This window comes from Neoarius graeffei, chromosome 10 (assembly GCF_027579695.1).
Source record: "Neoarius graeffei isolate fNeoGra1 chromosome 10, fNeoGra1.pri, whole genome shotgun sequence".
In the NCBI taxonomy this organism is placed as follows: domain Eukaryota; kingdom Metazoa; phylum Chordata; class Actinopteri; order Siluriformes; family Ariidae; genus Neoarius; species Neoarius graeffei.
Window position 1 is genome coordinate 85,129,239 of NC_083578.1, and position 21,951 is coordinate 85,151,189.

Sequence of the window (21,951 nt, forward strand, 5' to 3'; positions counted from 1 at the left end):
CTCAAGGGTTAATGAGCATCGAGATAAAAAATGATCTGCAGGTACCTGGTTCTCCATCATATGGCTGTGGGGCAGGAAGTCTTGGCTCTCTAAAGAGGGCTAGAGCAGGAGCTGGAGGAGCGGTAGGTGGAGGGGGTTGTGTAGAAGCAGACATTACTTGAAGCTGTTGTAGCTGAGTGGCAAGAAGATTGAGAGTGTCAGAGATGGCAACAAGGTTTTGATTCACCTGTTGGATGTCCTGTTGGTGGGTCCCAAGGAGAGCTCCCTGTTTCTGCACCGCTGCTCTTAGCTGGGTGAAATCTGCTGGGTCCATGTTGGCCAGACTGTGCTGTCACGAGTGACGAGCTGAGGTGAAGTGAGAACCCAAGCGCAGACTCAGAAAACAGGCAGTGTGAAGAGAAAACTTCTTTAATGAAGTAGATGGCAGAAAGACAAAGGAACAGTAGGGCTCAGGAAAAAAAAAAATCGGTAGTCAAAAACAGGCCAGGAGGTCAAAAACACGGAGGAGCAGGTAGACACGATCAGGGACAAAAAACAGGACAGAAAAATCTTCACAAAAACTGATGAACACATGGACAAGGGAAATCCAGGCAGAGGTAGCAAAAGACACAATTCAAAAGAACAGGCAGGCAAAAACGGACAAAAACTGGACAGAAAAACCAAGGAAAAATTCAGGCAGGGGGAATCAAGAAGACACAATACCAATGAGCTGTAGCAAGGTGAGGAAAGTCTACAAGAGACAGTCTGGCAAACAGACTGGCTCCAAACAGTTCTTAAAAAGCCCTGGCTGATGGGAGAGGAGTGGTAGCAGTTGTGGGAGTGCCGCTTCAGGAAATGGTCTTCAGCGAGGCAGGACTGAATTCCTGTCCTGGATCTGGCCTGGAGCCAGCATGGAAGTCCCACAATCTAAGGCATGGATGGACTGGACCGGACTGTGACAATCTGGTGTTGGATGGTTTCCCTTTTGAGTTTGGCTCTCCTCAAAATTTCTTCCTCACGTCATCTCAGGAAGTTTCTCCACACCACTGTCACCTCTAATGTGTTTATTAGTGATCCAAATCTGTATCCCAGGGGCGATTTCTCAGAGACAACAAGGGAAGCCGAACTTCCCCTAAAATTCTCTCCCCAAACTGCGGCATCTACGACGTTGAATTCTCATTAAAACAATAACTTGCATAACATAATATATGCCCAAGATTGTATTTACGTTCATAACTATCCCTATGTCATCCTGTAACTTATTTGAGTGATGTCTGATGAACTTGCAGTTCGCTATGAGAATCACCTTTGCTGGCAGCCGGGTATCCATTGCAGTCTACGAGACGGCTCTGAACAGCCGTTTTTGGCTAGTTGTTATTGGTTAAAATCGACAAAATCGTCACTTCCAGGGAAGCCGGGTATCTCTGGGGGTAAACGGGACATGGGAGGGCCAAGAAGCCGGGCTGATAAAGGATTATTGGAGGTGGTGTTTGAAAGACATGAGGAGGGCGGTCGCTGTACTTCGGCGAGGAACATGGTAAGCATGATCAGTCAGTCCCTAGCGGATGTCGAGAAAGTGTAGTCATGTGCCAAAGTGCTGTCCGAATTTCTTTTCATATAAACGTTTCTTCTCATTGATGTCTCTGTACATTACTCTGTAAATAAATGTAAATATTACTCGTTGTGCTCCGTTAACTTTCATCCATTCTATCAGTTTGATCATTCATGAATTCACTCGTTTATTTCATTTGTAGTTCAATCAACGTGGTTGTAGGCTAGCTTGAGCCTTATTGGGATCTGCAGTGCTAGCTGCTAACAGCTGGTATCTATCTGCTATAATGGCAAACGTCGTGGACATGCTTTTGTCAAAACGTTTTGACACTCTGCCATATGAGGAGAAAGTGAGAATTAAAGAGCAAGGCAGACCAAAGCCCAAGCTTAATCTCATTCAAAAATCAGCAGGTCATAACAGGTCTTTTCAGGTGTCTTGGTATGAAAATGTGAACTGGTTGACTGGGTCTCCTGTGACTAATAAAATGTACTGTTGGCCATGTCTTTTGATGAAGCCCTCTCAGGGAAATTTAGTTTGGTCAAAAGATGGGTTTGGGGACCTGGTGAATTTCAAAAGGGCTTGCAAAAGGCATGAAACGAGCAATGAGCATGTCACTTCATGTGCAAGACTTGGCTGTCTGGGGAGGGTCAGGGTGGAACATGCCATCGATGAAGGTGCTCGTATACAGTGTGCAAGGCATAATGAAATAGTCACTCAAAACAGGGCCTTCCTGAAATGTTTGATAGATGTTACCTCATTGCTTGGCCGTCAGGAACTGTCATTCAGGGGGCACAATGAGAGTCATGAATCAGACAACAAGGGGAATTACAGAGAATTTACTGAAACATTAACAAAATATGACTCTGTCCTAGCCACACATTTTCAGTCATCAGCTGTGTTTACTGGTATGTCTCACACCATTCAAAATGACCTGATCAATGCACTTGCTGCCACTGTTTCTGATGAGATAGCCAGTGAAGTGCAGGCTGCTCCCTTTTTTGCTTGGCAGGTGGATGAGACCACAGACATATCCTGTCATGCCCAAATGTCTGTCATTGTTCGCTATGTGGATAGAGCAGGTGCAATCCAGGAGCGTCTTATTGGATTTTTTGATGTGTCAGAAGGCTGCGATGCTCAGTCTGTGTTTGAGGTTTTGCAGCAGAATATGCATGCTTACAATTTTGAGGAAAAACTTGTGGCACAAACATATGATGGGGCTGCAGTTATGGCATCGTCTCTCAATGGCCTGCAAGCCAGAGTCAGGGCAGTAGCTCCTAGTGCCATGTTTGTGCATTGTTATGCACATAGACTGAACTTGGTGTTGTCCCAGGGTGCTAAATGCATACCTCAAGCAAGAGTGTTTTTTGCAACGTTGTCTGGGTTTGCGACATTCTTTGCGAAATCAACTAAAAGAACATCTTTTCTGGAATCTGCAGAATGTTCAAAGCTGCTCCGAAATGCACCTACTAGGTGGAATTTTAGTTCCCGCATAGTGGGCACTGTGCTTGAAAATTATGATGCTTTGATCAGGATTTTTGACAGCTTAATTGCTGATAAAAGCATGGATAATGATACACTTGACTGTGCCAAGGGGTATGTGATGAGGATGGAGGACTTTGAGTTTGCCTTCCTGCTGCGGTCCTACTATGACATCTTTTGTGAGACAGATGTTGTGTTTGACATTGTGCAAGCCAAGGCCATGGATGTCCTTTTCTGCAAAAAGAGAGTAGAGGCCCTGCTTTCTTTTGCAGTGGAGAAAAGGTCAGAGGAGGCTTTTCAAGCTGTGTATGTCAAAGCTGCAAATATGACAACAGACCCTCGAGATGTGTCCTTGAGAAAGCGCTGCTCCACGTTGTCAGATCCACAGGAGCATTACAGAAATTTGTATATGGCCATCTTTGATAACATAATTGAACAGATTTCTCATCGTTTTGCAAACCTGGAAAGTCTGCGCTTCCTTGAACTGGTTAACCCAGGAAGGTTTGATGAAATGAAGCTGGTGTTTCCAGAGTGTTGAGAAAATGTATGGTCATTTTTTTGATTTAGGGAGACTACGGTCTGAGCTGCAGGTTTGGTACAAAAACATTGACTTGCAGGGCACTCTGGGCAAGCTGAGTGATTCTCTGTTGTTTTTTAAAGACATGGAGCTGGACAGTTCAATGCCCCAGCTATACAAGCTGCTGTTTTTAGTTGCAACTATTGGCGCCACATCAGCTGGAGTAGAGCGTAGCTTCTCTTGTTTAAAAAGAGTGAAGTCTTTCACTCGAAATACAATGGGCCAACACCGTTTAAGTAGTCTTGCTCTGCTGGCCATTGAGAAGAAATTGGTGAAGTCTCTGGAAAGCACAACCAGCTGGTATGACAGGGTCACAGACCATTTTCTGGAAAAGGAGCGGAGGGCAGAATTTGTGTATAAATAGTGTGCATCATATAATGTTCATGAATCTGAAGTGTGTATATTGTTCAGTAATGTTAAGAGAATGGTGGGCTCTGTGTTATAGGTTATACCTGGGTATAATATTCAAGGTTCTGTGTGTTGCATAGCCTACCTGGTTATGAATTTCCAGAATGTGTTGCAGAAGATGTTCAAGGATGTGTTGCACAGCTGGGTGTTGTGTTAAAGACTCTGTGTTGCATATCAGGGTATGATGTTCAAGGCTCTTCGTTGAATAGCCAGTGATTTTTGGATGTTTGATATTTTTGATTAAGGATATGAGGCACTAGCCTGGCAAGCCAGACTATAACATGAAATGTACAAGCAAAAATACTTTCTGCCACTAGGTGGGGTTGTCTAGTTCACTATGCTAATTGGGCACACCTTTCTATGCTTTGATATCCGGCCTACAGGTTTTATGATGAATGCGTAAAATGGGCTTCCCCTGTTTTAAAAACCAGCAGCCGCCACTGCTGTATCCAGAGTTTTGTAGAAGCTGCTTTCTTGAGAGCACTTGATAAATAAAATAAAATCGAATTGAATTATAGACCTGTATTACAGTGTGTATTGCCAGATGGCAGTAGGTCCCATTTTTACCATGGTCTTTGGTATGACCCAACGACAAGTAGAACTTGCAATCTCCCGGTCAAGAGGCAGACACGCTTACTGCTAGGCTAACTTGTGGTCAATAATGATGTATCATCCCACTATTTAGTGTCAGATGGTTTCCCTTTTGAGTTTGGTTCTTCTCAAAGTTTCTTCCTCATGTAATGTCACGAAGTTTCTCCTCGCCACTGTCACCTCTGCTGTGTTTATTAGTGATCCAAATCTGTATCCATAGTTTTGTAAAGCTGCTTTCTTGAGAGCACTTGATAAATAAAATCAAATTGAATTGAATTATAGACCTCTTATGGAATTTCTTGATGGAAGCTGTGCTAGTCACTGTTCCAAAGGGATTCCTACTCTGGCAACAGAATAAAATCGCCATCATGTTTAGAGCATTGTTGCTTCTCAAGTCTTTGAAGAAAAGAGAAGCTGATTGCTTCCTGTCCAACTACAGACACTGACCTAATTAGTAAATGGACATTCATTAGTGTGGAGCATTTCTTTCTGCCTTCATACTATTACAAGCAAAGCACACAATTTGACTTGCTGGTGGATTATTCACTTTGTCATTTGGTATGTAGATAAGCTTTAGTCCACCATCTCATAAACATACAGATGTGGTTCAAGGCTATAATGTCTGGCTGAACAAGTTAATTGATGTTTTAATGATAGTTTTTACAAAAAAACATCATATTTCTTCCACCAGGACTCCATTTTACAGCCCCATCAACAACCAGACAGTCGTGGGATTCGACCTGTAACTCTGAGTGCACCAAGAAAGAGACTTAGGATCGTGCGATGATAGAAAAATAATCAACAACAGGGTGCTGTGGTGCAACCTGGCGCTAAGTGGAGTTACATTTACCAACTCGAAGTTGATTATTTGCCAGTAAAAGACCATTTTATTCCTCTTAAACTATATCATTTTTTTAAAAGAACAGCACAGTACTTTTTATCAGTTTACTTTTACATTTAATGCTGTGGAACATCCATGAGACAACTTATTTCCTGTTATCACTTATAGTATGTTAGTAAGACTTGTTCCTGACTTGTTACTTCTGACTGTTGCAAAGTGCTGACACTGGAGACTCCTTCCATAAGTGTTTATTAAACATCTCCTTGCAGAAAATTAGATTTAAATGTATCAATAATTGCACATTTTATATAAATCTGTTTATTCTCATCTCATCTCATTATCTCTAGCCGCTTTATCCTTCTACAGGGTCGCAGGCAAGCTGGAGCCTATCCCAGCTGACTACGGGCGAAAGGCGGGGTACACCCTGGACAAGTCGCCAGGTCATCACAGGGCTAACACATAGACACAGACAACCATTCACACTCACATTCACACCTACGGTCAATTTAGAGTCACCAGTTAACCTAACCTGCATGTCTTTGGACTGTGGGGGAAACCGGAGCACCCGGAGGAAACCCACGCGGACACGGGGAGAACATGCAAACTCCACACAGAAAGGCCCTCGCCGGCCCTGGGGCTCGAACCCAGGACCTTCTTGCTGTGAGGCGACAGCGCTAACCACTACACCACCGTGCCGCCCTAAATCTGTTTATTTTTAGGGTTTATTTATCTGGAGTGTCCTCCATGCAAGTGCCCATGAATGAGCTGTTAGTATAGAAACGTACAGTATATAATGTATTAGAAGATTAAAAAATGTTCAAAGGTTTTGTTATTTTATCCTCACCGGAGCACCTCCTGGTCTCGGTCCTGCCCTGCCTGAAGCATCCTCTCCTGCCTGTAGCGATTGAGCAGAGCCTCAGTGAGTTGTGGGTCCAGCAGTGCCTGGGGTTTCACCATGTTCACTGTCTGCTCCGTCTCATCATAGTCTGGAGGGTACGATTCCTGGAAGTCACCTTCCACCTGCTCTTCGTCTTCCTCTGGTCTCACTTGGCCATTATTCTCTGCCTCGCTCAGGAGGCGCAGTAAACCTGCCAGGTAAGCCGCCTCCTGCTCCTGCCTCTGGTCGTTCTCCAGGCGATGAAGGGCGTGGCCCAGCCCCTGTGCTCTCAAGGTCTCTGGCTGGTAGTACAGATCGTTGCCCCGCCCATTGAAGCCAGCAGGAGGGTATGACATCATCTGAGCCTCGTAAGGCAGTGCATCACGTAGGTCACGACGAAGGCGTGCAGTTCCACCCCCATGCATGGCAGAGAGAGGCTGAGAGAGAGAGAGAGAGTTTATATCTAAAGTTAATATCAAGTGTATTTGTGTAAAAGTGTACAACATTCCTCTCTCACTTCACTCCGTGACCAAGCACAAAACCACCCTCTTACTTTTGGTAAAAATGTTCTTCAGCATTGCATGAGGTTAATGTGTGTAATGATTAGTACATTTACTGTGTACTTGCTCACAAAGCCTTTCTCTTCTTTAACTAATAATCATTAACTGATAAAACACACATTTACCAATAATACACACATTAAACACTAATACACTCAAGTTCAAAATGATTCTGAAAATACAACCCCGATTCCAAAAAAGTTGGGACAAAGTACAAATTGTAAATAAAAACGGAATGCAATGATGTGGAAGTTTCAAAATTCCATATTTTATTCAGAATAGAACATAGATGACATCAAATGTTTAAACTGAGAAAATGTATCATTTAAAGAGAAAAATTAGGTGATTTTAAATTTCATGACAACAACACATCTCAAAGTTGGGATAAGGCCATGTTTCCCACTGTGAGACATCCCCTTTTCTCTTTACAACAGTCTGTAAACGTCTGGGGACTGAGGAGACAAGTTGCTCAAGTTTAGGGATAGGAATGTTAACCCATTCTTGTCTAATGTAGGATTCTAGTTGCTCAACTGTCTTAGGTCTTTTTTGTCGTATCTTCCGTTTTATGATGCACCAAATGTTTTCTATGGGTGAAAGATCTGGACTGCAGGCTGGCCAGTTCAGTACCCGGACCCTTCTTCTACGCAGCCATGATGCTGTAATTGATGCAGTATGTGGTTTGGCATTGTCATGTTGGAAAATGCAAGGTCTTCCCTGAAAGAGACATCGTCTGGATGGGAGCATATGTTGCTCTAGAACCTGGATATACCTTTCAGCATTGATGATGTCTTTCCAGATGTGTAAGCTGCCCATGCCACACGCACTAATGCAACCCCATACCATCAGAGATGCAGGCTTCTGAACTGAGCGCTGATAACAACTTGGGTCGTCCTTCTCCTCTTTAGTCCGAATGACACGGCGTCCCTGATTTCCATAAAGAACTTCAAATTTTGATTCGTCTGACCACAGAACAGTTTTCCACTTTGCCACAGTCCATTTTAAATGAGCCTTGGCCCAGAGAAGACGTCTGCGCTTCTGGATCATGTTTAGATACGGCTTCTTCTTTGAACTATAGAGTTTTAGCTGGCAACGGCGGATGGCACGGTGAATTGTGTTCACAGATAATGTTCTCTGGAAATATTCCTGAGCCCATTTTGTGATTTCCAATACAGAAGCATGCCTGTATGTGACGCAGTGCCGTCTAAGGGCCCGAAGATCACGGGCACCCAGTATGGTTTTCCGGCCTTGACCCTTACGCACAGAGATTCTTCCAGATTCTCTGAATCTTTTGATGATATTATGCACTGTAGATGATGATATGTTCAAACTCTTTGCAATTTTACACTGTCGAACTCCTTTCTGATATTGCTCCACTATTTGTCGGCGCAGAATTAGGGGGATTGGTGATCCTCTTCCCATCTTTACTTCTGAGAGCCGCTGCCACTCCAAGATGCTCTTTTTATACCCAGCCATGTTAATGACCTATTGCCAATTGACCTAATGAGTTGCAATTTGGTTCTCCAGCTGTTCCTTTTTTGTACCTTTAACTTTTCCAGCCTCTTATTGCCCCTGTCCCAACTTTTTTGAGATGTGTTGCTGTCATGGAATTTCAAATGAGCCAATATTTGGCATGAAATTTCAAAATGTCTCACTTTCGACATTTGACATGTTGTCTATGTTCTATTGTGAATACAATATCAGTTTTTGAGATTTGTAAATTATTGCATTCCGTTTTTATTTACAATTTGTACTTTGTCCCAACTTTTTTGGAATCGGGGTTGTATTCACAACATTAATTATATAGTTATAGTTCTTTCTTTCTTTCTTTCTTTCTTTCTTTCTTTCTTTCTTTCTTTCTTTTATTTCTTTTCTTCTCCTCTTTGGTTTCCTTCTTTCCTCTCTTTTTATTTAGTTTCTTTCTTTTTCTTTCATCTTCTATTTACTTCTTTCTTCTTCTATTTAGTTAATTAGCTTCTTTCTTTCTTTCTTTCTTTCTTTCTTTCTTCTATTTAGTTAGTTTTCTTTCTCTTTTTTCATCACCAATTTAGTTTTTCTTTCTTCTCTGATTTAGTTTCTCTTTCCCTTCTATTTAGTTAGTTTTCTTTCTTTCCTTCTTTCTTTTTCTCCTTCTATTTAGTTAGTTTCTTTCTTTCATCACTGATTTTCTCTTTCTTTCTTATCCTTCTATTTAGTTAGTCTTTCTATCACCACCTTAATTTGTCAGTTAGTTTATTTTTCCTTCCTTTCTTTCTTTCTTTCTTTCTTTCTTTCTTTCTTTCTTTCTTTCTTTCTTCAGTGGCAGAGTGTGTAAACTGAAATCAACTTAATTTACACAGCAAGCACACTGCGACCCCATCCACACCCACGCTGTTCTTCTAATATATCAGCCAGCACCACACTTCAGTGGGTTTAATCCAATATTGCAGCTCAAGGCAAAAAAAAAATTTACAGCATACATTATGTTTCATAGGCTGCGTGTCTAAGCCTGTGATTGAGATTTACAGGAGGAAATGTTCCATTTGATCCATTTTTCACAGGCAGGGTATAGAAACATGTGCCTCAAGAAAAAGAAACAAGATACTGAAATGTACAAAAAGCTCAGGAGTTAGAATAAAGGTGTTTCACAATATTAAACCCGTAGCCTCTCAGGACCAGTCAGGATCCAGGTTTACACTGTTCAATGTCAGAACTACAAACCTTTCCCTATTGGTTCCACTGTCGTTATTACGTAAATAATTCAGGAGTTTCTGAATAAACTTGAAAATAAATAACTGAACTCTGTGCACTAAATCTACCAGTAATGCAGCTCAGCCACTGCGCTGTGTCTGCTGCTACAGACGTGCACTAACTCCTCCTCCTTTTATTAGGTGCCATTACTTTTGTCCTAACTGAATGGCTGATCTAATTTGTTTTCATTCATGGATTGTTCTGGATCACTTTCTTTCAAGTAATTAATAAATGACTGAGATTCGCAAAACGTTCATTAAATTTTTATGTGTAATTGAAATGAGAAATGAGCTTTCAAACTTGGCAACGTATAAAGTTTGTGTTTAAAAAAAGAAAAACAAACACTTCAAATAAAAAAAAATGCATCAGGGTAGTCTGTCTTTAACATCAGCTCCTGTGTCTGGAGCAGCTGTACGACTGTTAGGCAACTAATGATAAGGGCTGAGTTTCCCAAAAACATCGGTGCATCAAAAGATCATGATTAAATGGTAGAGAGCGCATCACACTGAACTCTCTCTCTCTCCCCCAATTAAAATGAGCTCAGCTTTGCCTTTGGGAAACTCAGCCCAGAGCTTTAAAAGCTGCAATCAATACAATCATTGGGAACTGAATACATCGCTTCTCTAATGATTTATGTGGGATGAGAGTGTTGTTGAGTTTGACTTCAGTGTCTAATGAAGGCACCGTGGCTTTGAGGGAGTTCTTAGAACAAACAGGTTGATGAATAATAGATTCTTCTGCGATTGACGTATGGAGGTGTAGAGGAGGAGGCAGTGCATGAGTCACTGGTGAGTCACTCTGGCACATGATGACATCTGTGCCTCACAAGAAGTACATATGTATGCTGAGTGTGTGTGTGCACATGTACGTGTTTGTGAATATACACCAAGTTCAATCTGTTCATAAAATACATCCAAGTCCTGATTTCCTGTTGTTCTTTCATAACCAAATGTTTAAAAGTTTCGAAGAGTTCCTCTTTCTTCTTCTTTTGGCTGTTCCTGTTAGGGGTCACCACAACGGATAATGTCCCTCCATCTCCTCCTGTCCTCCATATCTTCTTCTCTCACACCAACCGTCCTCATGTCCTCCTTCACCACATCCATAAGAAGCAGCGGTGAACTGTTCTTATTAGAGCTGGGACTTGAGCTCAGCCAAAATTTATCCAGACACACCAAAAATGCAACAGGGCAAAGGATTTTGCAAGGGATTAGGGGCAGGCCGCCAGATCGCTCCGTTGTGTGTAGTTGTCGATGTTGATTTTAAAAGTAATGAAGTAAATTACAGAGGGGAAATGAATATTTAAGTCTGAGTAAAAAATACTGTAGTGAGTGTGTAGTGTGGAAGAAGAGTTTGGAGACAGAAATCTTAGTTTCTCAGTCGTTAGCCTGTGCTACTTGCTTTCGATAGATAGCACTGGCTTGACTGCTTTATTAACATTCGCTAACAATACTGATGAATGCTACACTGGCTGGAAAGTGACTTCACTGCTGCACTAATGGCACCAACTCGAGGTTAAGCTAGCGATGAGTCACATGATGAGAACTTCAGCTAGAACTAGGGCATCAGGATGGATTGGAGGCTGTCTATATGGGGCCATCATCCACAAGAGTGAAGCGATGAGAACCTATGCTAGAAGTAGGGCATCAGGATGGATCAGGGGCTGTACATATGGGGCCATCCTTGCAGGAATGAAGCGTTGAGAACCTATGGTAGAAGTAGGGCATCAGAATGGATCAGAGGCTGTACATATGGGGCCAGCCTCCACAAGAGTGAAGTGATGAGAATATACACTAGAATTAGGGCACCAGGATGGATCAGGGGCTGTATATATGGGGTCATCCTTGCAGGAGTGAAGCGATGAGAACCTAAGCTAGAAATAGGGCATCAGGATGGATCAAGGGGCTGTACATATGGGGCAATCCTTGTAGGAGTGAAGCGTTGAGAACCTATGCTAGAAATAGGGCATCAGGATGGATCAGGGGCTGTACATATGGGGCCATCCTTGCAGGAGTGAAGCGTTGAGAACCTATGCTAGAAGTAGGGCATCAGGATGGATCAGAGGCTGTACATACAGTACAGTGCCTTGAAAAAAGTATTCATACCCCTTGAACTTTTTCACATTTTTCCACCTTACAACCACAAAATTAAAAGTTTTTTAATTGAGATTTTATGTGATAGACCAACACAGAGTAGCACATAATTGTGAAGAGAAATGAAAATGATAAATGGTCTTCAAAATTTTAAACAAATAAAAATCTGAAAAATGTGGTGTGCATTAGTATTCAGCCCCCTGTACTCTGATACCTCTAAATACAATCCAGTGAAATCAATTGCCTTCAGAAGTCATCTAATTAGTTAATAGAGTCCTACTGTGTGTAATTTACTCTCAGCATAAATACACTTGTTCTGTGAAGGCCTCAGTGGTTTGTTAGAGAACACTGAAGAACAAACAGCATCATGAAGACCAAAGAACTCACCAGACAGGTCAGGGATAAAGTTCTGGAGAAGTTTAAAGCAGGGTTAGGTTATAAAAAAAATATCCCAAGCTCTGAACATCTCAAGAAGCACTGTTCAATCCATCATTCAAAAATGGAAAAAGTATGGCACAACTGCAAACCTACCAAGACATGGTCGTCCACCTAAACTGACAGAGCAAGCAAGGAGAGCACTGGTCAGAGAAGCAGCCAAGAGGCCCATGATCACTCTGGAGGAGCTGCAGAAATCCACAGCTCAGGTAGGAGAATCTGTGCACAGGACAACTATAAGTCGTACACTCCACAAATCTGGCCTTTTTGGAAGATTGGCAAGAAGAAAGCCATTGTTGAAAGACAGGTATAAGAAGTCCCGTTTGCAGTTTGCCAGAAGCCATGTAGGGGACACAGCAAACCTGTAGAAGAAGGTGCTTTGGTCAGATGAGACCAAAGTTGAACTTTTTGGCCTAAATGCAAAGTGCTATGTGTGGCAGAAAACTAACACTGCTCATCACCCTGCACACACCATCCCACACCATCTGTGAAACATGGTGGTGGCAGCATCATGCTATGGGGATGCTTTTCTTTAGCAGGGACAGGGAAGCTGGTCAGAGTTGATGGGAAGATGGATGGCACTAAATACAGGGCAATCCTGGAAGAAACCCTGTTGGAGGCTGCAAAAGACTTGAGACTAGGAAGGAGATTCGCCTTCCAGCAAGACAATGACCCTAAACATACAGCCAGAGCTACAATGGAATGGTTTAGATCAAAGAATATTCATGTGTTAGAATGGCCCAGTCAAAGTCCAGACCTAAATCCCATTGAGCATCTGTGGCAAGACTTGAAAATTGCTATTCACAGACGCTCTCCATCCAATCTGGCTGAGCTTGAGCTATTTTGCAAAGAAGAATGGGCAAAAATTTCAGTGTCTAGATGTGCAAAGCTGGTAGAGACGTACCACAAAAGACTTGCAGCTGTAATTGCAGCAAAAGGTGGCTCTACAAAGTATTGACGCAGGGGGGCTGAATACTAATGCACGCCACATTTTTCAGATTTTTATTTGTTTAAAATTTTGAAGACCATTTATCATTTTCATTTCACTTCACAATTATGTGCTACTCTGTGTTGGTCTATCACATAAAATGTGAAAAAGTTCAAGGGGTATGAATACTTTTTCAAGGCACTGTATGGGGCCAGCCTCCACAAGAGTGAAGTGATGAGAACCTACGCTAGAAGTAGGGCATCAGGATGGATCAAGGGCTGTCCATATGGAGCTATCCTCTCAGGAGTGAAATGATGAGAACTCCAGCCAGAGAATAATGCTTATGCTCAGTTTACAGCAAGTATAAATCAGCTTTTGAACTGGCTCCTCACGTTAATTATTGCTCTATATTATCTCTTCCGAGAAACCATATTAAACTGTGGTGATGAATTACTGCTAATACACTGTGTCTGCTCTTAGTCTGAATCATTTATTCACCACAAATGGAATGAATCCAAACCATTTGAACTAAAATCGTCATCTGTAATTGTTTATTGATGAAAGTTGCATTCAAATGACTGACTTTACAAACGTGAGTCCCAAAAAAGATATTAGTAACCAGTCAAGAAATAAATACCTGTATATGCTGGCAAAGTTGGTTATTAATGTCAGAATCAGATTAGTTATTTGTATTACTTCCTGAGAATCCTGGTCTTCAAGAGCATTCCATTATTATCCTTCAGATGTTATCTACAACATCTGAAGGATCTGCCCTTGTCTTATCACCTACTCTACTCAGCTCCTGGTCCAAGCGCTGATCCTCTCCCACTTGGACTACTGCAACTCTCTCCTTGCTGGCCTTCCAGCTTCTGCCATCAGACCCCTGCAGCTCCTTCAGAATGCTACAGCTCACCTGGTCTACAACCTCCCTCATACTTCCCATGTCACCCCTCTGCTTGCTGACCTGCAATAGCTACCTATTGCAGCTTGCATCAAATTTAAGACATTGATACTCGCTTACCAGGCTGTCAAGGGGTTAGGGCCAGCATACCTCTAGAGTCTGATCCCCACCTACACGCCAGCCAGATCCCTATGCTCCACTGCTAGTGGTCGCCTGGCCCATCCTCTTCTCTGCTCCTGCCCACCCTGCTCAAGACTGCTGTCTGTCCTGGCTCCCCATTGGTGGAATGACCTTCCTCTTGAGGTCAGAACTGCTGACTCCCTGACCACCTTCAAGCACAGACTGAAGACTCGCATCTTCAGGTTGCACCTCTCCCCTTCTTCTTTGCCCACTGTGTAACTGCATTTCGGTCTAGACCAACCCAGGCTGTGTATGGTCTAGCCTGGGGTTAGCCGTTTGAGTTCTCTATTTGGTTGTACTTTATATGGTTGGTTTGTTTCCTTGGCTGTTTGAGTATTGGCACTTGAACAGCATATTACACTAGGTATCACCATCACTTGTTCAGTTGGCACTAGAACTTTCTTGTCTAGAAGTTCAGCACTGTGTGTACCTGACTTTTGCACTCATTGTATGTCGCTCTGGATAAGAGCGTCTGCTAAATGTAATGTAATTATTTTGTAGTGAGGCTTTCTGTAAGGGTTATGAAGCTGATATGAAATTAAAGGTCCCATGGCATGGTGGTTTGTTGATGCTTTAAACGGGCTCGTGGAGGCTTCCGGATGTTATATCCGCAGCCTTTCTCGAAATGAACCCTCGGCACGTAAATATAGCCTCCTGGGAGAAAGCCCCATTTCAGCGCTTTTCCCAGTGCGTCGTTTTGCTAATGAGAAGCAGGAGGTGGGGAAGGGTAGAGGGTGGGGTGACAGTTGATGTGCAAAACCTGTCCTGTACTGTCCCAAGTTGTGGAAACGTTCCTCAGGAAAATGCTTCCGACAAACATACACTGTCTTAGGTAGACTCGACGGCGTATTATTGAAGTAAATAAAATTAAGCCACTGCGTCTTCAGGGGCTCTCCCGTCGGCAGTAAAAACAGACTCTTTTCTGTGTTGTCACATCCATGTACAGCGCAATTTCCATGTTTCGCTCGCTTAGGTGATGCCATGTTGTTGTGTCCTCTATGGTCTCCTCACTACAACTGGGCGGGCAATCCATACAGTGGGTGGGAATCCGGGGGGGGCGTGGGGATCATCTCCCTTGCTGACGTAGTAAAGGGAAGAGCTTATCAACGCGCCGTTTTGACGCGCCATTCTCAAATGTTGGGCATAGTTTGGTTTACACATTATGAAATTTCTAGCCACTGGGGTGACTTAAGAAGGTCAGAGGAACTCATTTTAACATTAAAAAACCTCAGAAAGTGAAAATTTCATGCCATGGGACCTTTAAGGAACATGGTAAAATTACTTTTAATTGTCTAAAGAAGTTTGTAACAGAGATGCACTGATTTTGTACTGAATATCATATAAAGCTAATACTGATCTAAAGCTCGGGATTGTATCGGATCAGATTTAATAATATAGTATCACACTGTGATATCGGCATTGTATGGAATAGAAAATTGGTATTACGAGTATATTACATTACAGTGAGGATGCCACAAACGGTAATTAGACATTTATAGTGTATTATTATTGTTATTATTACACTTTTGCTGATTGTTTTTTGAAGACTGAAAAGGTCAGCCAACTGTTTACATGCAATTACCCAGAGGAAGATTAAGAAGGAATGGAAGAAGTAGAATTTTATGTGAGCTATTACCTCACTGCATTTATCAGTGTGTATATCCTTTTTTTGTGTGTGTGTGTTTGCACGCCCACTGAAAGCTGTTGCTATGACAGCACAGGTCCTCAGCTCATGACGGTATGTTTATAGCTAATTAGATTGTACAACAGCTCTGGGGCTTCCTAGTCAACTGTGTATCCTCTGCACATTTACGTTGTTGTTTTTTAAAAAAAAATAATTTAATTTAATGAAAAGGGAAGATCTATCGGGTCACAACAAGACTAACATAATGAAATAGTACATGTTTACCATACTAGGTAATAAGATGCTGTACCGGTATACACTCACTGTCCACTTTATTAGAAACACCTGGGTAAACCTCCACTCCTCTCAGTTCTTGACATGGATCCTACAAGGTGTTGGGAACATTCCTTTCAGATTCTGGTCCATGTTGCTTCACATAATTGTGGGAGATCTCTCAGGTGCACATGCATGCTGTGAATCTCCTGTTCTACCACTTCCCAAAAGTAGATTCAGGTCCTAGATTCCGGTCTGGTGACTGCTGAGAACAGTGAGGTACACTGAACTCATTGTGATGTTTATGGAACCAATTGGAGGTCAGTTTGTGACATGTTGCAAGATCATGCTGGATGTAGGAATTATAAGATGGATACATTTTGGCCATTACCATGAGTTGGCCTAGTGGTTAGCGTGTCCACCTCTCGACCGGGAGATCGCAAGTTCTACTCACAGTCAGGTCATACCAAAGACCATCATAAAAATGGTACCTACGACCATCTGGCAAGGCACGCTGCAATATAGATGTGAGTGGGGGAAGTCAAACTCTTGCAGTTACCAGAGGACTAGTCCCCTCACTGTAACCCTAGCTGTATAGGCGAGAGGCAGAGGACTATTGAAACGGAGCTTGGCGCTGCACCCATATGCCTTAAAGAGTTGGTTAGTACTGGGACAGGAGACTGCCTGGGAAGACCAGATTCTGGCGTGAGAAGGACTTTGACATTTTGGCCATAAAGTGATTCATATGTTCAGCAACAGTACTCCGTGGCATTCAAATGATGCTTGGTATGAAGGGGCTCATTGTGTGACAAGAAAACATTCCGCACAGCATTACACCACCCCCACCAGCCTGAACAGTCTGAATAAGGGAGATTGGGTTCATAGATTCATGCTACTGATGCCAAATTTTCACCCTAACATTTGGAGAAATTGAGATTCATCAGACCAGGCAATATTTTTCCAAACTTCAACTGAACAGGCCTGAGCTTCCCAAAAGCATCGCAGCACAAAGATCATCGTTGAATGGTAGAGTGAGCAGCACAATGAACTCTCTCCTAGTTAAGACGCTCTTAGCATTAAGAGTCTTTTGGGAACCTGACCACAGGTTTGTTTTCCTTTAGCCCACTGTAGCCTCAGATTCCTGTCCTTCATCGACAGCAGTGAAGCCAGTGTGGTCTTCTGCCAATGTGGTCTTCACTGTTCAATGTCTTGTATGTTCTGAGATGCTTTTCTGCTCAACATGGTTGCAAAGAGTGATTATTTCAGCTAATGTAGCCTTCTTGTCAGGTTAGATCACTCTGGACATTCTCTTCTGACTTCTCATCTCAACAAGAAGGCATTTCATTGGATTTTTTTTTTCATTGTGTCCTGCGTGTGAAAATCTCATGAGTTCAACTTAAACCAGCCCATCTGGCACCAAGATCAAAAATTCCCCCATTCTGATGTTAGATGTGAACATTAAAAGTAGATGGCCTTTCGATTTCATAAAACCGGTGAAATTTAGTTCCCTCTGAAATTTGGTCATTGTGATGCGTTTATTTCTGTAATATCTAAAAAAATAAATAAAAATAAAAATACAGGCCATCCTGTGGCTGGGAAGTTATTTAATTTGAGGGGATTCCCGAGCAAATAATGTGCATGAAATTGCTCGCTTTGTGCAGTCAAGCAGACAGAGGAAGTCCGTGTGCGCATGTGCATGTTTACCTTTTGGTATCATCGTCTTCTTCTCTTGGATTTTACGGCAGCTGGCATCCAGTGTTGCATTACTGCCATCTACAGGTTTACCTTTGACCGTGCACTGACAGTTCCATCATTCTGTCGCTAAACAAATAGCTGATCACACGGAGGTGCTCGCTGACCACCGATATTTATTAGTTTATATAACATAACGTCTTTTCTTCTCGCTTTCCGTTACTGTAGTCGGTCTTTCACGTTTCATTCGCACACTCACGCCCTCCATTTTTCTCTCCTGTTTCAAATTTGTATCCCACAATGCCTTGTGTGAACGGGGAAAGCCCACCATGTGATGCATGATGTAGCATCTTGAATTGGGTCATGGTGAAGCAGGAAAAAATAGCGGAGAATTTAGGGCCATGTGGCTCACAATTCATTAATTGTTCTATTTAAAAAAAACTAATAAAATTGGAAGTCTGTGATTCGAATTCAGTAGCTTTCGGTCCACTGAACAAAAATAATTGGGTGTCGGGGAAAATTCTTTTTATGACCTACATTTGAAAAATCTGAAAGTCAGTCTACCTTCAACTGAAGTGCTTAACCTGTATCGACATGATTTTATACATTGTGCTGCTGCCACATGATTGGCAGATTGAATAATTGCATAAACATGCAGGTGACCAAGGGTTCCTAATAAAATATGCAGTTTTATTCTATCCACATTCACTGGATATGAGCTATCGCGCACTCCGATTGGCTACTCTACTACTCGGCTATTGGCTCATATACCGTGAGTAGAGAAAAACAAAATGGCGGAGCGTGTTATTGAACCAACTGAGGATGAAATAAAAACTCTACTTGAAAACAAACCCCCCCCCCAAAAAAAAGCAACAAAACATGGAATGAAAGTATTTGATGGTAAGAACTTTTTTTTAAAATTATTTTCAAGAATTATTATTATTGCATTTTTCACAAATTGCTCCTGTCATTTCGCCAGTTTGTTTACATTCTAAGCGGAAATTATTTTGTTGGACGTCTTGTATCAAGTTTTTATTTATTGAATTTGCAAAAAATAAAAATAAAAACGCTGTTTCTCAAAATCCAGTGAATGTGGATAGAATAACAGTTATACCACTCAATCTTGTCATACATGGATTTTGTGAAATAACTTAAATATATTGTGAAATTGTAATTTGCTTTTACGTTTGTTTATAACAAGGAGATAATTATATTATTTCTGTCATAATGCAGATCTCGCACTTTGTGACAGAGCAAAATGTAGACATCTCTTTGCTTGAACATGATGCACATACAGTGATGATTTTTTTTAAATAAATAAATATTCTATTCCATGGAAAAATATTGAATCTTGAATATTGAGTCCTTGACCTGGGCTTGGTCTGCCATTTCGTAGATATAGTATGTTAGACAATACGAGGCATAATCCTTATAAAAACCTGTTAGAACACATCAGTAATCCTGAAATGCACTGCTGTCCTTTCTCGGCTATTAAGCATAAATCAACACTCTTCTCTCTCCAGTATCACTGAACACGAAATTGTGTTTGTTTTTCCCTGTTCTGAGATTGCTCCATCATAACTAACATCCATAAAATAACCAGGAGGACCGTTTTCAGAAAAACAAATATCCTGTTAATCGTGAACATCCCTGGGGGTTTTGATATTTAATCTTCACCGTGATAGCTTCTCAATTTAGCATCACGTGCCTTTATAACCTGCGTGCGTTTTTTGTTTGCTGGAAACAACGCAGCTCGTCTCCTAGATCTTTCCAGACTTTATGAGGAGACATGTCTGTGTTGCCTGGTGATGAACGTGGGTGCGTTTACTTCACCTCACAAGTCACATATCCACCCAGCACAAATTAACACCTTCAACCAGATGGTCACATGGTTGTAACATTATTACGAATGCTTGGAGATGCCCTGGAAGGCATTTCAGATGTGTTTTGTCCATGTGTGTGTGTGTGTTTTTTTTTTTTTAATGCCATAAAACACATCTAAAATGCCTTTGAAAAATGGTTGTGAATTAATATTCAATACAATACATTTTCCTTGTGCACATTTCAGATAGCTTATACTTTACATTTTATATAGTTTATAATTTGCATAGAATTGTATGGTTTATATAGAATTTTATATAGAATTAAGCAAAAAATGGATGCAAAGCACGTGCTGAATATCTTTCAGTGACTTTGTAAACATCACGTTGCAAAGATAAAAGAAATATAGAACGTGTGTGTGTGTACTTACCATCATAAATAAGTGTGTGATGTGTGTGTGTGTGTGTGTGTGTGTGTGTTACCTTGGCCTCCAGCAGTGGACTGTGGAGGAAAGCCACACAGAAGAGCAGCAGTACGGAGCTGGTGTAAGGGCCCGACATCCTGCAGGAGAGAATGAAGCTGCCCCTAATGACAGACTGATACACCACCACTGAGCTCCGGACCACAGATGGAGTGATCCAGATGGAGGGCGGGGGAGAGAGTGAACAAGAGCGAGGGAGGGAGAGGAAGAAAAGAAGAAGGGGAGGAGCCTGTCTCTAAATAAAGAGGGATGAGAAAGCACTCCTGGGAGAAATGAGAGGCAGAATGAACAGTACAAAAAGTACACAAGGACGAGAGAATAATGAAGGTAAACGTGAAACGTGGTTTGCATGAAAGAGGTGTGTAACGTGAAGGAGCTTGAGATGGAAAATTAGGTGCCTCGATATCAGGACTCAAATAAAATCGAATGTGTGAAATGTATAAAGCATGTTAAATATTTAAACCAGGCTTATAACACATTAAAGAGGTGCTGCACAATTAAATATATATTTTTTAGAGATGTCGACTAAATGAGATGACGGTACTGTGATGAAATCAGTATCAATACTGGTGTTAATATTAACAAAAAATTACCATTTAAAAAAAAAAAAAATCCAGGTATCTCATTTCAGCCTGCGAGGTTGGATGTGGGTGGAGAAAGATGTCGTTCATTTGCACAAAATGTATACTGTTCCTAGTCATCAGGTGACATTGGGTATAACTAACAACCTGTTTTTTCCATCTCTTTCTCTTCCTGCCCCACTCTGTCTGTCTCTCTGAGTTACATGTCAATCCTGAAATTGAGATGCTGACCTCTTCTGCTCCTCGGACCTGCCTGATCCATCCTGATGCCCTACGTCTGGTTGGAGTCTCATCACATTGCTCCTGTTGAGGACGGCCCCATATGGACAGTCGAAAGTCACACTTGGAAGACGCTCTGGACGCTTACAGTAATGCTTTTATGGCTGAGGACTACAGTTGACTTGCTAACTTTAGGACTGCAGTTGTCATGAACAGTTTTGCACTCAAGTTTCCATCAATGAAGAGTTTATAACATCAACGGAACTGACTTCATGTTAAAACTGTTAACGTTATAGTCATATTGTCTGTTGTCGCCCAAATGAGGATGGGTTCCCTTTTGAGTCTGGTTCCTCTCGAAGTTTCTTCCTCATGTCATCTGAGGGAGTTTTTCCTTGCCACTGTTGCCACAGGCGTGCTCATTGGGGATAAAATTAGCTCATGTTTAAAGTCATTAAAATTCTGTAAAGCTGCTTTGCAACAATGTCTATTGTTAAAAGCGCTTTAAAAATAAACTTGACTCTCACCATGTATGGAGGCTATGATATACAAGGGTTAGGGTTATGGCTGGGCTGGACATCCAACACAGCCCACATCCAATCCTACAGGCTGCAGCCTGAGGCCTCTCTGAAAAAAACAGCCTCAATGAGGCTAATCGCTCATACCGGCCACTATTGTTGTTGTTTGCGAGTTTGAAGTCTGATCAGTCCTGTAGGAGGAGTAGCAATTTTTGTGAAATTGCATATGACCCCTGTGTAGCTGTAGCCATTGCAGGTGTCGCCACCTGGTGAACAATTCTTGTTGGTATATGTCTTTAGAGTCTTCTGGGTGAGTTTCAGAAGTGGACAAAGTACCCAACTTCATTACTTACGTCAAAGTACAGATCCTGCTGGTCAAATGTTACTCTGATACAAGTGAAAGTTGTCCAGTCAAATTTTTACTTAAGTTAAAGTACTGAAGTACTTGCTTTTAAAAATACTTGAGTATTAAAAGTACATTTTCTGTTAACAAATTGTTGTATTATTGCCACAATGCTTACAAAACCTAATGCCGTTACCAAAGACAGAAATGTGAATTCACAAAATGAACGCATGCTGTGCCATCATGGTGGTTTAACGTTAAGCTAGCTAGTCAGTGA

At 41.8% G+C, this 21,951-nt stretch overlaps 1 protein-coding gene across 1 annotated transcript in view; it reads right to left on the reverse strand.

Moving 5' to 3' along the window:
• pcsk1nl (proprotein convertase subtilisin/kexin type 1 inhibitor, like) overlaps window positions 1–20,095 on the reverse strand; it is a 29,732-nt gene extending 9,637 nt beyond the window's left edge. Inside the window, exons 1-2 of the mRNA XM_060932752.1 lie at window positions 20,018–20,095; window positions 6,272–6,741 (exon numbers count right to left, since the gene is read on the reverse strand). Coding sequence (XP_060788735.1) covers window positions 6,272–6,741; window positions 20,018–20,095 — 548 coding nt within the window. The remainder of the gene's footprint in view (window positions 1–6,271; window positions 6,742–20,017) is intronic.
• Between the last annotated feature and the right edge of the window lie 1,856 nt (window positions 20,096–21,951).